The sequence below is a fragment of the Mauremys reevesii genome, linkage group 16 (genome assembly GCF_016161935.1).
Source record: "Mauremys reevesii isolate NIE-2019 linkage group 16, ASM1616193v1, whole genome shotgun sequence".
Lineage (NCBI taxonomy): Eukaryota > Metazoa > Chordata > Testudines > Geoemydidae > Mauremys > Mauremys reevesii.
The window spans coordinates 1,693,280-1,709,455 of NC_052638.1; the positions used below are offsets into that span (position 1 = coordinate 1,693,280).

Genomic DNA, 16,176 nt, shown 5'->3' on the forward strand with positions numbered 1-16,176 from the left:
ACACCACCCGTCACTCACACACACACACAGCCCATGTCAATCATATACACACACAAACCCCGCCCCGTCACACACACCCAGCCCGTCCCTCTCTCTCTCACACATACACACACCACCCGTCACTCACACACACACAGCCCATGTCAATCATATACACACACAAACCCCGCCCCGTCACACACACCCAGCCCGTCCCTCTCTCTCTCACACACACACACACCACCCGTCACTCACACACACACACAGCCCATGTCAATCATATACACACACACCCCCCCCCCCCTCACACACACACCCAGCCCGTCCTCTCTCTCTCACACACACACCACCCGTCACTCACACACACACAGCCCATGTCAATCATATACACACACAAACCCCGCCCCGTCACACACACCCAGCCCGTCCCTCTCTCTCTCTCTCACACACACACACCACCCGTCACTCACACACACACACAGCCCATGTCAATCATATACACACACAAACCCCGCCCCGTCACACACACCCAGCCCGTCCCTCTCTCTCTCTCACACACACACACACGCTCGGCACCGCCCCCTGCTGTCCTGGCCGCGGCCGGCGGTGGGCGGCGCTGGAGGCGGGCTGTTCCCTGGCCAGCCGGGCGCTGGCGGCCAGTCGGCCGGGGGGAGCGCTGGGGTGCAGAGTTGCCGAGCCGAGCCGGGCCGGGCCGCGCCGCCTGGGCCCGCAGGACTATGCGCTGACGGGGGGGCGGGCAGCCTGCACCGAGCGCCGGGATCGCGGCTGTGCAGTCGGCGGGGCCCTGCTGGGGCCGCCCGAGGAAGATGAACTACCTGGTGAGTGCCTGGGCCGGCCGGCCGGAGCCCCCGCTTTGCAGCCGGGGGGAGCAGACCGGAGCCCGGCTGGAGCTGGCTCTGGGGTCGGTGGCGGGGGTGTCCGGAGTGGGGAGCTGGGCCTCTCTGCCTGCCCGCTGGGCCCATCCCCGCTGCCTCCCGGCGCCACCAGAGCGTCCGCGGCGGCCCGAGGGGTGTCGTTCCCGGGGGCGCTCCACGGAGCTCGGGCCGAGGACGCCGCCGGGCGGTGGTGGATTGCCAGCCCCGCCCGCCCCAGGGAGCCGGACCCAGCTGGCAGGGACGGGCCTGGGCCTGGGAGTTGCCGGGCGCCGCCCCCTGCGCCCCCAGCGGAGACAATGCGGAGCCCTCCCGGCGCTGGGAAGCTCGAGGCCGCGGCGAGTTTCCTGCTCCCGGCTCGCCCGCTGGCCGGGGTCCCCAGGCTGCGTCCGGGGAGCCGGGGTCCCCGTGCCCGCGGGGCCGGCCAGGTCAGGCGCCCGTCCCCTGCCCGCTGCGATCCGGGACCTTCCCGGGCTCTGCTCTGCCGGCCCGGGATCATGCCCCTCTCGACGTGGCACAAACCGTTCCGCGTGGCTCCTGGGGACCCTGATCTGGCCCCGAGCCGCTTCCCTGGTGAAGCCAGGGACCAGGGCGGGCCCCTGGGTGGCAGCCATCTGTAGCTGGGACTAGCCCGGGCGGGCGGGGTGGGGAGCTCTGAGGGCAGGGCTGCGGGGCAGTTGTCACAGCTACGGACAGCGGCGGGTTTCTGTGCCCGGGTCAGGCTGTGGCCCAGCAGCCCGGGGCGGATGGGGGACAGTATTTCCAAGGTGTGGAGCAGTGCCTTTGTCCTTTGAAGGAGATCTGAAACAGAAACCAGTGGCTAAATCCCCTGGGCCAGGCTGTTGCGAGCCCTGTGGCTGCTCAGGGACCTCCCTGTAACGAGTTTGTTGGGTCTCAGGCCAGTTCCTGGAGGGCCTGGCATGGCCTGCTATAGAGCCCACCAGCACTCTTGGCGCTCCCTTTGTTGGCAGGAGAGGCCGCGGCGGTGAGCTCCTCCTCCCCCCCCCCCGTGTCAGGGCAGGCACACTGGAGTTACCTGTAGCAGTGCGCTAGAGTCCTTGGCGCTGGCTACCGTGGCAGCAGTGGCTGCAGGCTTGCCTGGCGCTGCCCTTGCCCTAGGAGTGTATATGGGAAGGGAAGCCCCAGGGCCATCTGCCCAACATTGCAGTCCCCTCCTGTGGATGTGGGTTTACAGCCTGAGTGCCTGTCCCAGGGGAAGGTGACCTGGCTGTGATGTGGGCAATTAGCTGGGCTAAGCTGGGAGGCTAGAGGGCATATTTCCCCCATAGGATCCCCTCCCCCAGCAGCAGCATGGATCATTGCCCTGCTCCAGGCTAACATTGGCACCTAGCACCTGCCAGCCCAGGATCTCAAGCTCTTAACGAGGTGATGGCCATTATCTTGACTGACAGGCCAGGGCTCGAACTGGTCACCTCCAGGGCTAGCTGCGTGAGGTGGCCCATGGCACATGTTTGCCTGTGACACTTGGTACCTTCATCTCCCCCGTAGGGAGGATCCTGGTCGGGGTCCCTGGTTTACAGATTTGGAACTGGGGCTCTGAGAGGAAGTGATCTGCCCGGAGGTTGTGCAGAATATCTGGCTGAGTGCCTTACTTCCAGGCCCTGCTCTCACCACTGGCCTGTGCTCCCTCCCGGACTTGACCCCATCTGGGATGGCACGAGACTCTAAGCAGGGGCAGGGGCGGCTCTAGGAATCTGGCTGCCCCAAGCACGGCGGCACGCCGCAGGGGGCGCTCTGCCGGTCGCCGGTCCCGCGGCTCCGGGGGACCTCTTGCAGACGTGCCTGCGGAGGGTCCGCTGGTCCCGCGGCTCCGGTGGAGCATCCACAGGCATGACTGCGGAAGGTCCGCCGGAGCCGCCTGCCGCCCTCCCGGCAAAATGCCGCCCCAAGCGTGCGCTTGGCGCGCTGGGGTCTGGAGCCGGCCCTGAGCAGGGGGCATTGCTCCCTCCTCCCACCCTGCTGGCATGTTCCTGAGTCACCCTTCAAACCCTGCCCCCCTTTTCTCTCTGCCCCCCGAGAAGCCATTGATGCCCTCCCTCCCCACCACTGTCAGCACCCTGTCATTGGGCTGCGAGTGCCCTCTGGTGCTCAGCACCACCCCATAATCAGTCAGGAGTGAGCACCACGAGGCTCTCCCAGGCAGCCCCTTCTGGTTGCTGGCCCCAGGAGCAAGGGCCCAGACCCTCACAGGGCCACCCAGGCTGGCTCCCAGGCAAGCTGAGCTGGGACTCTGGCCTCTAGAAGCATTTTACCATCCAAACCTGGGCGCAGCGGCGGTCTGGGACTGTGCTGGGCAGCGGGGCCCTGAGGCCTGTCAAGGAGGCGTGCTGGATTTCCCCCTCCCGAGGCCAGGCCGGGTTTGCCATTGGTAACTGAAGGAGTAGGGAGGGAGGGAGCCGTTCCTGGGAGGAGGCTGCATGGTGCCAGGAGGCCGGCTGGGGGGAATAACTGGCATGGGTGGTGGTTAGTGTGAGAGCGTAAGAGCCCTGCCTGTGCACGTCAGCGGCAGGCTGGCCCCAGAGCATTTCGTTAATGATTCACCCAGCGATAATCAGCAATCTCCAGGCCTGGCTAATCTGGCTGTGTGAGTACAGTACAGGGCCGGGGGAGGGGAGCGACTCCTTTCATGTCAGATTACAGCATAGTGGCAGTGCTGGGTGGGGCAGCCAGAGCAGGGACCGGTGTGAAGGCAAGCTGTAAGCACGCCCCATGTGGCGCTAGCAACCCGTGAGAGGAGATGTGCCCCTGCGTCTCCCCTGGTATTCAGGGAGCACGCCCCTCGGGCAGTGCCTGGACCTCTGGCTGGTGCTGAGCCATGCAAACCCACAGGGGCCAGGGCTCGTGAGGGGGATCTTCCCCCAGGGCGGTGGGTGGTCCCTTGTTGATCGCACTCTTGTGACAGTGCACGCTGGGGGGGTCTCACCACGCAGAGGGGTTCTGCACTCTGGGAGTTTGTGGCTAATACACTGGCTGTTCCCTTGCTCTATTTAGCCGTTCTCTGTTTAACCCTTTCAGACCCAGATTTGCCCAAGATTTGCTTGAGCAAGAAGGATCAAACAAGTAACACCTAGTGAGTGGAAAGGTGGGGCGGGCTGGTGGAGAGGGCGGGAGCCTGGGTCTGCTCCTGTCTCTGCCAGCAGCCTTGGGTGGCTATCTGTCCTCACTGGGCCCATTTTCTCCTCCCACGTTTTGCCTTGTTCAGATTGCAGGCTCTGTGGGGCCGGGACTGTCTGTCATCAGGGGGATGCCTAGCGTGACCAAGCCCCGAATGCAATTGTTACCATATGTTTTTTAAGTACATCAGAAGCAGGAAGCCTGCTAAACAACCAGTGGGGCCCCTTGACGATGAAAATACAAAAGGAGCGCTTAAAGATGATAAAGTCATTGCGGAGAAACTAAATGGATTCTTTGCTTCAGTCTTCACGGCTGAGGATGTTAGGGAGATTCCCAAACCTGAGCTGGCTTTTGTAGGTGACAAATCTGAGGAACTGTCACAGATTGAAGTGTCACTAGAGGAGGTTTTGGAATTAATTGATAAACTCAACATTAACAAGTCACCGGGACCAGATGGCATTCACCCAAGAGTTCTGAAAGAACTCAAATGTGAAGTTGTGGAACTATTAACCAAGGTTTGTAACCTGTCCTTTAAATCGGCTTCGGTACCCAATGACTGGAAGTTAGCTAATGTAACGCCAATATTTAAAAAGGGCTCTAGGGGTGATCCTGGCAATTACAGACCGGTAAGTCTAACGTCGGTACCGGGCAAATTAGTTGAAACAATAGTGAAGAATAAAATTGTCAGACACATAGAAAAACATAAACTCTTGAGCAATAGTCAACATGGTTTCTGTAAAGGGAAATCGTGTCTTACTAATCTATTAGAGTTCTTTGAAAGGGTCAATAAACATGTGGACAGGGGGGATCCGGTGGATATAGTGTACTTAGATTTCCAGAAAGCCTTTGACAAGGTCCCTCACCAAAGGCTCTTACGTAAATTAAGCTGTCATGGGATAAAAGGAAAGGTCCTTTCATGGATTGAGAACTGGTTAAAGGACAGGGAACAAAGGGTAGGAATGAATGGTAAATTCTCAGAATGGAGAGGGGTAACTAGTGGTGTTCCCCAAGGGTCAGTCCTGGGACCAATCCTATTCAATTTATTCATAAATGATCTGGAGCAAGGGGTAAACAGTGAGGTGGCAAAGTTTGCAGATGATACTAAACTACTCAAGATAGTTAAGACCAAAGCAGATTGTGAAGAACTTCAAAAAGATCTCACAAAACTAAGTGATTGGGCAACAAAATGGCAAATGAAATTTAATGCGGATAAATGTAAAGTAATGCACATTGGAAAAAATAACCCCAACTATACATACAATATGAGGGGGGCTAATTTAGCTACAACGAGTCAGGAAAAAGATCTTGAAGTTATCGTGGATAGTTCTCTGAAGATGTCCACGCAGTGTGCAGAGGCGGTCAAAAAAGCAAACAGGATGTTAGGAATCATTAAAAAGGGGATAGAGACTAAGACTGAGAATATATTATTGCCCTTATATAAATCCATGGTACGCCCACATCTCGAATACTGTGTACAGATGTGGTCTCCTCACCTCAAAAAAGATATTCTAGCACTAGAAACGGTTCAGAAAAGGGCAACTAAAATGATTAGGGGTTTAGAGAGGGTCCCATATGAGGAAAGATTAAAGAGGCTAGGACTCTTCAGTTTGGAAAAGAGGAGACTAAGGGGGGACATGATAGAGGTATATAAAATCATGAGTGATGTTGAGAAAGTGCATAAGGAAAAGTTATTTACTTATTCCCATAATACAAGAACTAGGGGTCACCAAATGAAATTAATAGGCAGCAGGTTTAAAACAAATAAAAGGAAGTTCTTCTTCATGCAGCGCACAGTCAACTTGTGGAACTCCTTACCTGAGGAGGTTGTGAAGGCTAGGACTATAACAATGTTTAAAAGGGGACTGGATAAATTCATGGTGGTTAGTCCATAAATGGCTATTAGCCAGGATGGGTAAGAATGGTGTCCCTAGCCTCTGTTCATCAGAGGATGGAGATGGATGGCATCCAAGAGAGATCACTTGATCATTGCCTGTTAGGTTCACTCCCTCAGGGGCACCTGGCATTGGCCACTGTCAGTAGACAGATACTGGGCTAGATGGACCTTTGGTCTGACCCGGTACGGCCTTTCTTATGTTCTTATGTTCATAATACACACCAATAATGAAGGGGGAGTTTGGGGCCTGTTGAGTTGATGATGGCAGTCCCCCAAATGGCATCCATCCTCCTGCCTTGGCAGAGACCATAGACGCCTGGCAGAGGGCACGTGTTGGCTGCTAAGAACATAAGAGCGGCCAGACTGGGGAAGACCAGTGGCCCACCTAGTTCAGTGTCCTGTCTTCCAACAGTGGACAGTGCCAGGTGCTTTAGAAGGGACTGAACAGAACAAGGCCATGGAGTGATCTGTTCAGTCCCACCATCTGGTAGTCAGAGATTTAGGGACATGCAGAGCATGGGGTACAGTACAGGGGATGGGAGCGACTCCTTTCATCTCAGATGACCATCTTGGCTAATAGCCATTGCTGGACCCACCCGCCGTGCTGTACTAGCCCCGCCAGCTGCTGGCAGCCGCAGGTGAAGTGGGGCTCTAAAAGCAGGTGGCGTGTGGGGTAGTTCCAGGAACAGGGCATGGTGAGTGTGCGGAGCTGAGCGTATCTGTCTCTTCACCTTTCACTTTTCTGGGAAAGTGTCACTCCCAGGACCTGGCTCTCCTGGCTGCCCCAAGGGAGAGCGAGGTGAGTGCTGGGCGTGGGGGCTAAACCACAGCGCAGGCTGGGGAGGGACCTGCTGTTTGTTTGCCCCCAGGGTCCAGCTGCTGCACAAGAGCCTAAAATTGCTGGCGTGGAGCCCTGGGCAGGTCCTGACTGGAGGCTGAACAGCACCCGGCGCAGCTCCCGTTGGGGCTTGCTTCCAATCCCTGGGCAGGGCTCATGGCAGTGTGGCTTGTCTTCACCAGATGGCCAGAGAGAGCCAGGGTTGGTGAGGAAGAACGGCATGGTGACGTAGGGCCCCAGCCTGGGACTTGGAATCCCTGCTCTGCCACAGACTACCTGGATGACCCTGGTCAAGACACTTAGCTGCTCTGTGCCTCGGTTTCCCCCTCTGGGCAATGAGAGTAGTGGCATGGCCCTGCCTCCCAGGGCTTTGGGAGGTTAAACATGGGTAGTAGGGACCAGATAAATACCATAGATAAGTGAGCATGTGCTGGACCTTCACCCAGTCGCTTACCAGAGGTGGTAGAGCTGAGCTGAGGCCATTTCGGGGATACTTTGGGCCAGTCTCATAAGGCGGGAGGTCACCTGATCAGGGCAGGCTCTGCCGTGGTCTGGGGGTGGGAGGGGCAATGGCTGAAGGGCAGGTGTGGGGAGCAGAGCTCAGTGTCTGCCATGGTGTGGGATGGGACACCCAGGCTAGTGCGAGACAGGCCCTAGTGAACCCAGTGCTGGGGGAAGAGGGGGAAGAGACCCAGATACCAAGACCTGAGAGCCGGAGAGGTGACGGGGCTTGCACTGCTATGGAGCAAGGGGCAGAGCAGCTCCTGGGACTGCTCCATCCTCAGGGGCAGGGAGAGGGAGAGGAGGAAGCAGCCCACTCAGCGCACAAGCCTCTTTGTGCAAGACCTCCACTGCAGCCTCCTTGTAGGTGCTGCTGCACTGACAAGCCCCAGCTTGATGGCAACATGCCTAGTTCTGGGGGGAGGGGCACTGTGCCCCATGCATACAGCGGGTGGCTAGGTGCCTGGCGGCTGCCTGCTCCCATCCCCAAGAGGAACATATGCTGATGGTGTGGGGGTGAGCAGACTCCAGGCCAGGGTTGCCTCAGCCCTGGAGGGGGAAGGGGGGAAGTGTCCCGCCCTAGGGCAGCAGTGTCTGAACAAAGCCCAGGGCTCCTGGAGGGTTCAGCTCCAGGCGGTGAATGTGGCCATGGGTGTGAGCCCATTCATGCCAGGACACCCCCAGCAATGGGTGATCAGAGCATTGGCTCCCCCTATCTCTGTGTGCGGCAGCTGGGACTGGGTGCTGCTGAGGTGGGGGCGAATGGTACCTGGGCAAGCCGCCCCTGGCAGACCCCCCACAGCCAAACTGCAGCCACAAGGGAGCAGGGTGTCCAGGGGGATCCCAGAGCAGGCGCTACCGAGGCCCTTCCCGCCTGGCGCTGGACTACACTGTGTCCATGGTGGGCACTGGGACCCGGCTGCCCAGGCTCCATGTGCTTCTAGCCTGCAGGGGCAGGGCAGGGCCTGTCTGCAGGAACGGCTTCTGCTGCAGCTGGTGCACCGAGCTCCAGGGTCGTGTCTGGGCAGGACAGGCTGCTGGAGGGGGTGGGGGGCGGCGCTCCCATCCGGCTGCCTCCCCGCTCGCGTCAGCTGGGCGCACCTGGAGCTGGGCAAGCTCAGTCTGCAGTGCCCACTGGATGGCGCTCTTGCACGGGAGTCCCAGCCATGCAGATGTTCTGGGTGGGGGGCCTATGCAGGTAGCTCTGGCGGCAGGTGTTTGTATGCTTAAAGGAGGCGGGTTTGATGGCAGCCGAAGGGGGGAGGACAATAAATCTGCAGCAGCAGCTGCTCTGCTGGACCCCTGCCGCCAGTCAGATGTAGAAAGGGCTGGGGAAGGGCGAATACAGCGCTGTGTCTACATGGAGAGCGGGGCCCAGGCGGTTCTGGGAGCAAGGCATCCGAACTTTGGCCTCAGCCCGGCTGCTGCACAGAGACAAGGACCCTGCATGGGGCTGGGATGGTTCCCCAGCTGCCGTGGGAAGAACACGTGTCTTGGCTGCTGTGATCAGCACCGTGGGGTGCTGCTGGGGCCTGTCTACCCAGGGTGGGCTGCGTTAGCCAGTGAGCCCCTGAGCCAGTGGCAGATTAAGGATTTTGCCACCCCCAGGCCCTGAAATTATTGCCACCCCCAGCCCCATATGAACTTGTTTTAGTTTTTTTACAAATTTGTTTGAACTAAAATGAATCTAAATATCATTAAAATAATTGAACAGTTACAAGTTTTATTATAAATAAAATTACAAGTACAGCGGACCCTCGCTTGAACACACGTCTGTATAGCGTGATTTCACTTATGGGCCGGGACCGTGCATGGATCCAAAACTGAGAACTGCTTCATTTCTTCCTTCCAGTCATATTATTAACGTTTAGGATTCTCACCAGTATGTTTATTAAATGGTGTCACACCGTCATTGGTGGTTTCAGTACGTGCTATGATTGGTAGAATTGCACTGATGCCGCAATTACAAAAATGCTGCTGTTATAAACTTGCCGCCCCTGTATCTGTTAGTGCTGGGATCTCTGAGAATTGGGGTGGATCCAGCACCATGCATCTAGGGAACAGAAAACGGCTCCGTAGCCATCCCTGCATTTGTCTCAGCACACTTTGCTGAGGGGGTCAGGGTTATCTCCATTTTATAGCTGGGGAAACTGAGGCACAGAGCAGGGACGTGACTTGCCTGAGCTCACCCAGCAGAGTTGGGAATAGAACCCAGGTTTTCCAAGTCCCAGTCTACTGCTCTGTCCACTAGGCAAGGCTGCCTTCCCCCTTCTTGTGTTTCCCCATTGTTGGTGTCTCAGGGAAGGGGTGCACCTGGCCAGTACCAGGTTTACCATGGCACCAGTGGCTCCATAGTGCCGGGCCCAGACTCAGAAGGGGGCCTGGTGTTGGGACCGTGGCCCCAACTCCCCTCCCCACTCCAAGGCCCCACCCAATGTTGACTCCTCTTCACCTGCCTCCCCACCCTCTGGGCCCTGGGCATGGGGCCAGTAGCGTGGCTGGGTTGGCCGGCTCTCGGGGCTCACATCCCAGGAGTCTGCCCCACTCCCCAGCATGACTCTGGCTTGGGCAGTCTCTGCTGCCTGCCACCTGTGGGACCTCGCCCACGGCCCCGGGCTGAGCTGCCTGGGACCAGGGCAGGTGCAGGGCCGTCTCGGGCAGTGCATGGGGCTTGGCTGGGCCCCTCCAGGCAAGTGGGTCCTGAGAGAGCCCAGCCAGGCCTACAGGCCCTGCTCTGTCCTGGCTGATTACGCTGTTTACCAGTCCCAGCTGAGCTGCTGGCTCAGCCCACACATGGACATGGTCACTTCCCAGCAGGGGGCAGGTGGGGGAGTGGGTCTCTGGGGATCTTTGGGGGGGGGGTCTGTGCATGTTGGGACTTTGGGCACTGGGAGGTCTGCGGGGGAGGGGGTACTCCTGGGGGAATGGAAACAGGTCCCCCTGCAGATTTCTTTGCTTCCGTTTAGAAAGTGAGGGAGAAGAAAAGGGAAGCAGCTGTGGGGTGCGGCTGGGAACGCCCATGGACATTGCCCCCAAACAGAGGCGAGGCGTGGGGGGCACACAGGGTCACATGTCGCTGCCCCCCCTTTCTGTGAGCGCAGAGCTGCCCAGCTGAAAAAAACCGGTGCTCAGCTCTGCTGACTTTGCAGCTGGAGCCTACCTTCTGGAGCAGTGGGGAAGGAAGGTGATGGGATGGGGACGGGATTTAGAAGTGGGGAAGGGGCAGAGGGTAGGGGAAGTGGGAGCCCGGCATGCAGCATCCCCTGCAGAGTCTCACTGCCCCTGCACCTGGAACCCCCCAACGAGCCCCTGTGCATCCAGATCCCCCACTGAGCTGCCCACACCCAGATTGCCCCACACAGAAACCTCTTACCCCCACCTGGATTTTCCCACACTAAGTCCCTCTGCACTTGAATCCTGCTGCCGGGCTGAGTGTGTCTGTCCATATCTGTTGCACCTGGTGCAGAGAGGCAGGGCTTCAGGGTGTTCCTGGGGCAGGCCTGGCCCTTTCTCTGGGGCAGGGTCAGGTGCAGCCTCGCTGCTGAGTCCCTGTAGGGTGATCTCCCACCTCCATGCAGCCAGTGGCCTGTGCCCCCCACTGCCAGGCTGTAGCTTCCACATTTATTGGCCAAAAAAATTGCGGAATTTTAACATATGATGTGCAGAATTTTTAATTTTTTGATGCAGAATTCCCTCCTGGGGTGCTGTGCAGCTGTGAGGGGGGGTGTTGGGCAGTGCGGGGGGTGCTGGGCGCTGTGCAGTTGTGGTTGGAGGCCAGTGGGGAAGGTCTCAGTGAGGGTGTGCTGGGCATAGGGATCTCTGGGTGAGAGAGTGCCGGGCATAAGGGCAGGGCACTGGGCAGGGGGGCACGCTGGCAGCACAGGGCCAGGCGGGCCAGTGTGTGTCTGGCTGTAGGTATGTAAATGGTTCCCTCAGACTGGGCTGAGTGGAGCGGGGCCGCTCCTGCCATGCGGTGACCTGCCCCGTTGCCTCACTCTGAGGACCGACCCTTCCCCCCGTGCCGTGTCATGGCCTACTGCCCCCATGGGGGTCCACAAAAAGTTAATCTAGCCCTGCCCCTGGCCTCAACTCCCTGCAGTGACTCCTTCGGCCCGGCTGTGTCTGGGAGCGACACCAGTTGGGTTTGGGTTGGCAACAGAGGGGGAATCATCAGAACTGCTTAGCAAATAGCCCCGTGGGGCTCACCTGATGCACCGATCCGGCAGAGCTTTGAGCTTCTCTGAGACCTGAGCTCCAGCCCAGCGGCGTTCCGCACCCCCGGCTTGTACTGGGCCAGGGAATGAAGGCACCTCCGAGCAAGGAGGAAGGGCTGGGGGATTTCCCTGCAGGGCTGCTGATGCTCTTCTCTTGAGAGCTACCGGACAATCCCCGTGGCACAAACAGACCAGCTGGCTGACGCAGGCTGGTTGCTGGGCCAGCACGCCGTCGGGCTGCCCAAGGGCTGCATAGTGAACATCTGGCATTGCCCCACGTGGGGCTGGGTGCTGTCTCTGGGTCAGGTAGGACCAGCCCTGTAAGAACTGGCCATCCCTCTGGGGCCGACTGACTTGCAGGATTGGGATTCCGGATGTAAAGAGCCGCCAGTTGGGCCCGAGCTGCAGGAAGGTGTTGACTTGCCTGTGTCCCCTCCCCCTTCCTTTGGACAGCAGCAGGCGCCCCTCCAAGGTGCCCCATGGGTCAGGCCTCACCCACTCCAACTGCTGTTGAGGAGCAGACGTATGCTCCCCTCCGTGGGGCTCACGCTGCAGGGAGGCAACGGGCCCAGGCTTGGACCCTGCTGTGCCTGGTGTATGGGGGCCGCCGGGGGCGGGGCCCTAGAGAAGCTGTGAGGTGGGAGCATTAACAACACACACGGGTCCTGCGCCTGGAGGCCTCCGCAAAGGCGTCTGGGGGCCATGATGGGGGTGGGGTGCGATTGGGGGACCCCAGCATTGGCAGCGCCAGGGCTGGTATTAGGGGTGTGCCGGTGGTGTCAGTCTCCACAGGGCTCTAATGCCAGCACTGCCGGCTCTGCGTGGCGACCGCACTGCCGGCTCCGGGGAACAGTCTTGGAGCTGATCCCCGGCACAAACAGGCATTGTTCCATGGGGCTGCAAGCAGGAGGGTCCCCCTGCCCGGGCTTGGGCCTTGTGCCAGCAAAATGCCCTCAATTAATCCTGGGCTGGATTTTTTCCGTTCCAAGGGACCTGCGAATGGTCAAGGGGCAGCTGAAGGAGTGGCAGGTTGGGGATACCATTGCTGAGGCTGGTGTTGTGCCAGCAGCCTCCACCGCAGAGATCAGTGTGGGGAGTCTTCCCAGTACGGTAACCCCGGTGTGAATCCAGGGCTTTGGCTGGTGTGCTGCATTCCAGCAGCTTTTAGGAATGGTTGCTTTGCCGTTTGGGATGCCAGCAGAATCGGTCAGAGGTGCGGTGGCCGTGGGGAATGGAGGGGGACATGCTTCAGACAGCTGTGTGGGGGAGGATGAAATTTCCCCATGTGGGACCTGGAGACCCCTCTGGGCAGCCATGGGAAGTCCTGTTCCACTGGGAAGCCGTTGTCCTCTGTGAACTCAGCCAAGTCTCTTTCCCTTGCTTTGCCTCAGTTTCTCCGTCTGTTACATAGAGGTAATGACTCTTCCCTGGGGCCCAGCAGGGAATGTGAGGCTGGACTCAGTGATGCCTGAGTGGTGCTTTGAGATAACGGGGGGTCATCCCTTCCCCCCCATCTCCTTAGCAGAGCATCGGGTCATCCAGTTGGACGTGGATTTCTGTTTCCATCTGTTTTGATACCAGGATGCACCCAGGGCAAGCTGCTGCTGCTGCTGGTGACCACCAGCTGGCATGGAGCCTTCTGCAGCTCCTAGCTACGGCTCTGGCGGGCGAGCTGCTGGGAAGTCAGGCTGAGCGGTGGGGGGGGAGGGGTGAGCTGGCGAGGCGCGGATGCCCTTCCTGGTGAGTGGCATGCTCATTGCGAAATGCCCGCGGAAGGCCGGGGGTAAAAATCTGGCCTTGGTTGTAAGTGCGGCTCACATGAAAATCCGAGTGGGGGACAGGCGGGGCTTCTGGCAGGTTCCTTCGCAGCTGTCACTTCCCAGTTTTCCGTCTTGTGCCTGCCGTTCTCCAGAGAGGTTCTAGCCCAGCTGTCGCTGGGTTTTCCAGCAATCAGGGCTGGTACTGAGCCATACTGTGCTGCCGATCTTGGGGCGGGGGGGAGTCTTAAAGCCCCAGCTCACGGCAGCATGTGATTTCGAGAGACTCGGCTTTCATTCAGAAAGACCATTAACTGTCCCATCTTCGTGGTGGCAGAGAGAGTGGGAGCTGTGAAGGCTCTGAGACAAGACAAATGAAAAGAACCCGGTATTTCTTATAGTCTAAAATGGAACGATTTGTATGCCTGGTTTGGGGGCCCAGTTCGTGGATTTTGGTTGGTGATACAGTGACCCCAGGGTCGAAAGGTGTTTCCGTGTGGGGATGAACGCTGGCTTCCACACCCCGCTCAGGTTCCTGGGCTGCCATCACAAGCCAGGGCCTCACGCCCAAGCTGGGCTAGTTCTGTGAGACTCCAGTGCCCCAAGCACTGCTCCCACTCGGCCCCTCGCCCACCACGCTGCCATCCTGGCTGCCCAGCTTTCCGGCTGCCCTTCCCACTGTGCCGTGCCGTGCTGTCCGTGGGGGAAGCGCTTGGCACTTGTACAGGCAACCTGGCCTGGAAGTTCCCAAGGTGTTTTGCCAGCAAGAGTGAAGCCCCTGTGTCTGTGCAATCTATAGACAGGGAAACTAAGGCACGGAGTGAGGCAGTGTCCTGCCCAGGCTCCCCCAGAGTTGGCAGCAGAGCCCAGGAGTCCCAGCCCCTTGTTCTCTGCTCTAACCATTAGACACCAGTGCCTAGCGCTGTGCGCTGCTAGTGAATACAGTGCAGTCACCCTTAGAGAGTTACTGGGGAAAATATTGGAGACCCCCCTCCCCTCCCAAATGGCACAGGACAGGGGCAAGCAGCCAGGGGCCAGCTAGGGTCCATCAGCTAGGGCCCTTGTTCTGCTCTAAATCACATGGGCACAGGGCCCTGGAGTGTCAGTGAGACCAATACCAGAATTGGCCCTTGCCACAGGAAGTCTTTGGGCCTGGGAGTCAGGATTCGGGGGCTCAAGCACCCCTTGGTGCTTCAGTTTCCCCATCTGTAGTGGAGGAAGAATGATCCCGGCCTGGCTTTCTCAAGTGCCTCCTGTTTGGGGGGATCGAGAGGTCAGTGTTGCCAGTGGCCCCCAACATCCATGACCCGCCCCAGCCCCCGCTCCTCCTGCCTGTGCCCTGTTCCCATGGCAAGGGGCTGCTTTCTGCCCCCAGCAGGGGGGGCTGCTTCATGGCTCTGTGAGACTGCAGCTTCGCCAAAGCTGCCACCAGTCCCCAATGCTGTCTGCCCCCCCCCTCAGGTGGCTCGGGTGATGTACAGCCTGGCACAGGGGCTACTCCCAGCAAGTAGTTAGTGCCATGGCCTTTGTGCCCCCTCCCCCCCTGCCCTGGGGATGGCATTGCTGAGGGAAAGGGGGCGCTGGCAGGGTGCTTCAGCAATCCCCAGGGCTGCTGGCAGCTGGCAGCTGGTGTGATTCTCAGCAGCCTTCAGGAGGCTGGCACGACCCAGGCAGCCTCGGGTCTGGGGCATCAAATGGGGTTGGAGCCTCTTGCTCCCCCCCCCAAATGGGCTGTGCCCAGGCTGCCAACCCAAGGGGCAAGGTAGTGGAAATCGAGCCCCAGTTCTCAAAGGGCCAGGCCCAGTGCACGTGCTGCGAGCCCCGGCCTTTGACCACGTTTGATCTACCCTCAGGAGGCTGAGGCATTGCCCCCCTCACCGCACCCCTCCTGGCATCTTGGGTGGATGGCAGCCTAGCGGGTGCCGGATGGGGTGACCAGAGCCTGGCCCCGTGAGCCTTGGTGCGAGCAGGCTGTGTTCTCTGGGGTCAGCTCGCTGGCTGGGCTGGAGCTGGGGATTTTCACGGCGCTGGCACTTCCTGTCCAGCGGGCAGGGGCAGGGGGTGGGGGAGCCAGGCACCTGAAATGGAAGCACAAGCTGGGTGGGAGCATGATGCGAGGGGCCCAGCCTGCCGCCAAGCGGCCCACCCCCCTCCCCTCCCCAGCTCCCTTCCCCGCAGGCGGATCTGGACAGGATGTGAGCTCTTCCGAGCAGGAAAAGCAGGCAAAAGGCCATATTAGGGAAAGCTCCGTCCTGGCCCACTCCCCTGAGCCAGGCCCCCGGCTCCCACAGCAGCCACTGGGGTGGGGTGCGGGGGAGCTCAGCAGCACTGTAATGACTCTGCTCTCCCCAGCAGGCTGGGATCGAGGTTTACACCTTCGCCCGGGGCTCGGGCAGCATTGGCAGCCCTGGGCTCGGAGCCTCCTGGGGATCACGAGATGGGCTTTCCAATGGGGAATTTCAGTTGGTTTGTTGTTTGGGGCTTTTTGTGGTTAAGCATCTGGCTTTGACGCCCGGGTGCGTGTGAGTCGTGTTTCCAAGCTTTTCTCGCTGTGACGTGGGCTAGAGACCGGCTGGAAATAAACCAGAGCTGAGATCCTGTCATCATCACAGGACTCCCGGAGCCGGGGCTTTGGGACTTGTATTGCGAACTGGTGCTAAATGTGTGAGAGCCAGGCCCACCGGCCTTTGCTCTCCCTCTTCGGGGCCCGCTGGGCCTGGCTCTGGGGGTGGGTTTGAAGCCCGTGGGAATGGGATGTCCCAGCTTCCGGCTTTGCCTCAGTCGTCAGTTCCCATTGGCTTTACACCAGTGTCGTTCCAGTGGGGTCACACCCAACAGACCCGTCCCGCTAGGTGCTTAGCCGCCGGGGGAGGCGCTCAGCAGGGTAGGACCTTCGGTCCGGTGTCGTTTCTGATCTGGTTCTAGCCGCTCCCAGGTGGGGATGGGGCCTGCAGCTCACCACACT

At 59.4% G+C, this 16,176-nt stretch overlaps 1 protein-coding gene across 1 annotated transcript in view; it reads left to right on the forward strand.

Annotated features, from left to right (window-relative positions):
* The first annotated feature begins 530 nt into the window (after positions 1–530).
* Positions 531–16,176, forward strand: part of BCAR1 (BCAR1 scaffold protein, Cas family member) — a 40,972-nt gene continuing 25,326 nt past the window's right edge. The window contains exon 1 of the mRNA XM_039503655.1: positions 531–818. Coding sequence (XP_039359589.1) covers positions 807–818 — 12 coding nt within the window. The 5' untranslated portion in view covers positions 531–806. The remainder of the gene's footprint in view (positions 819–16,176) is intronic.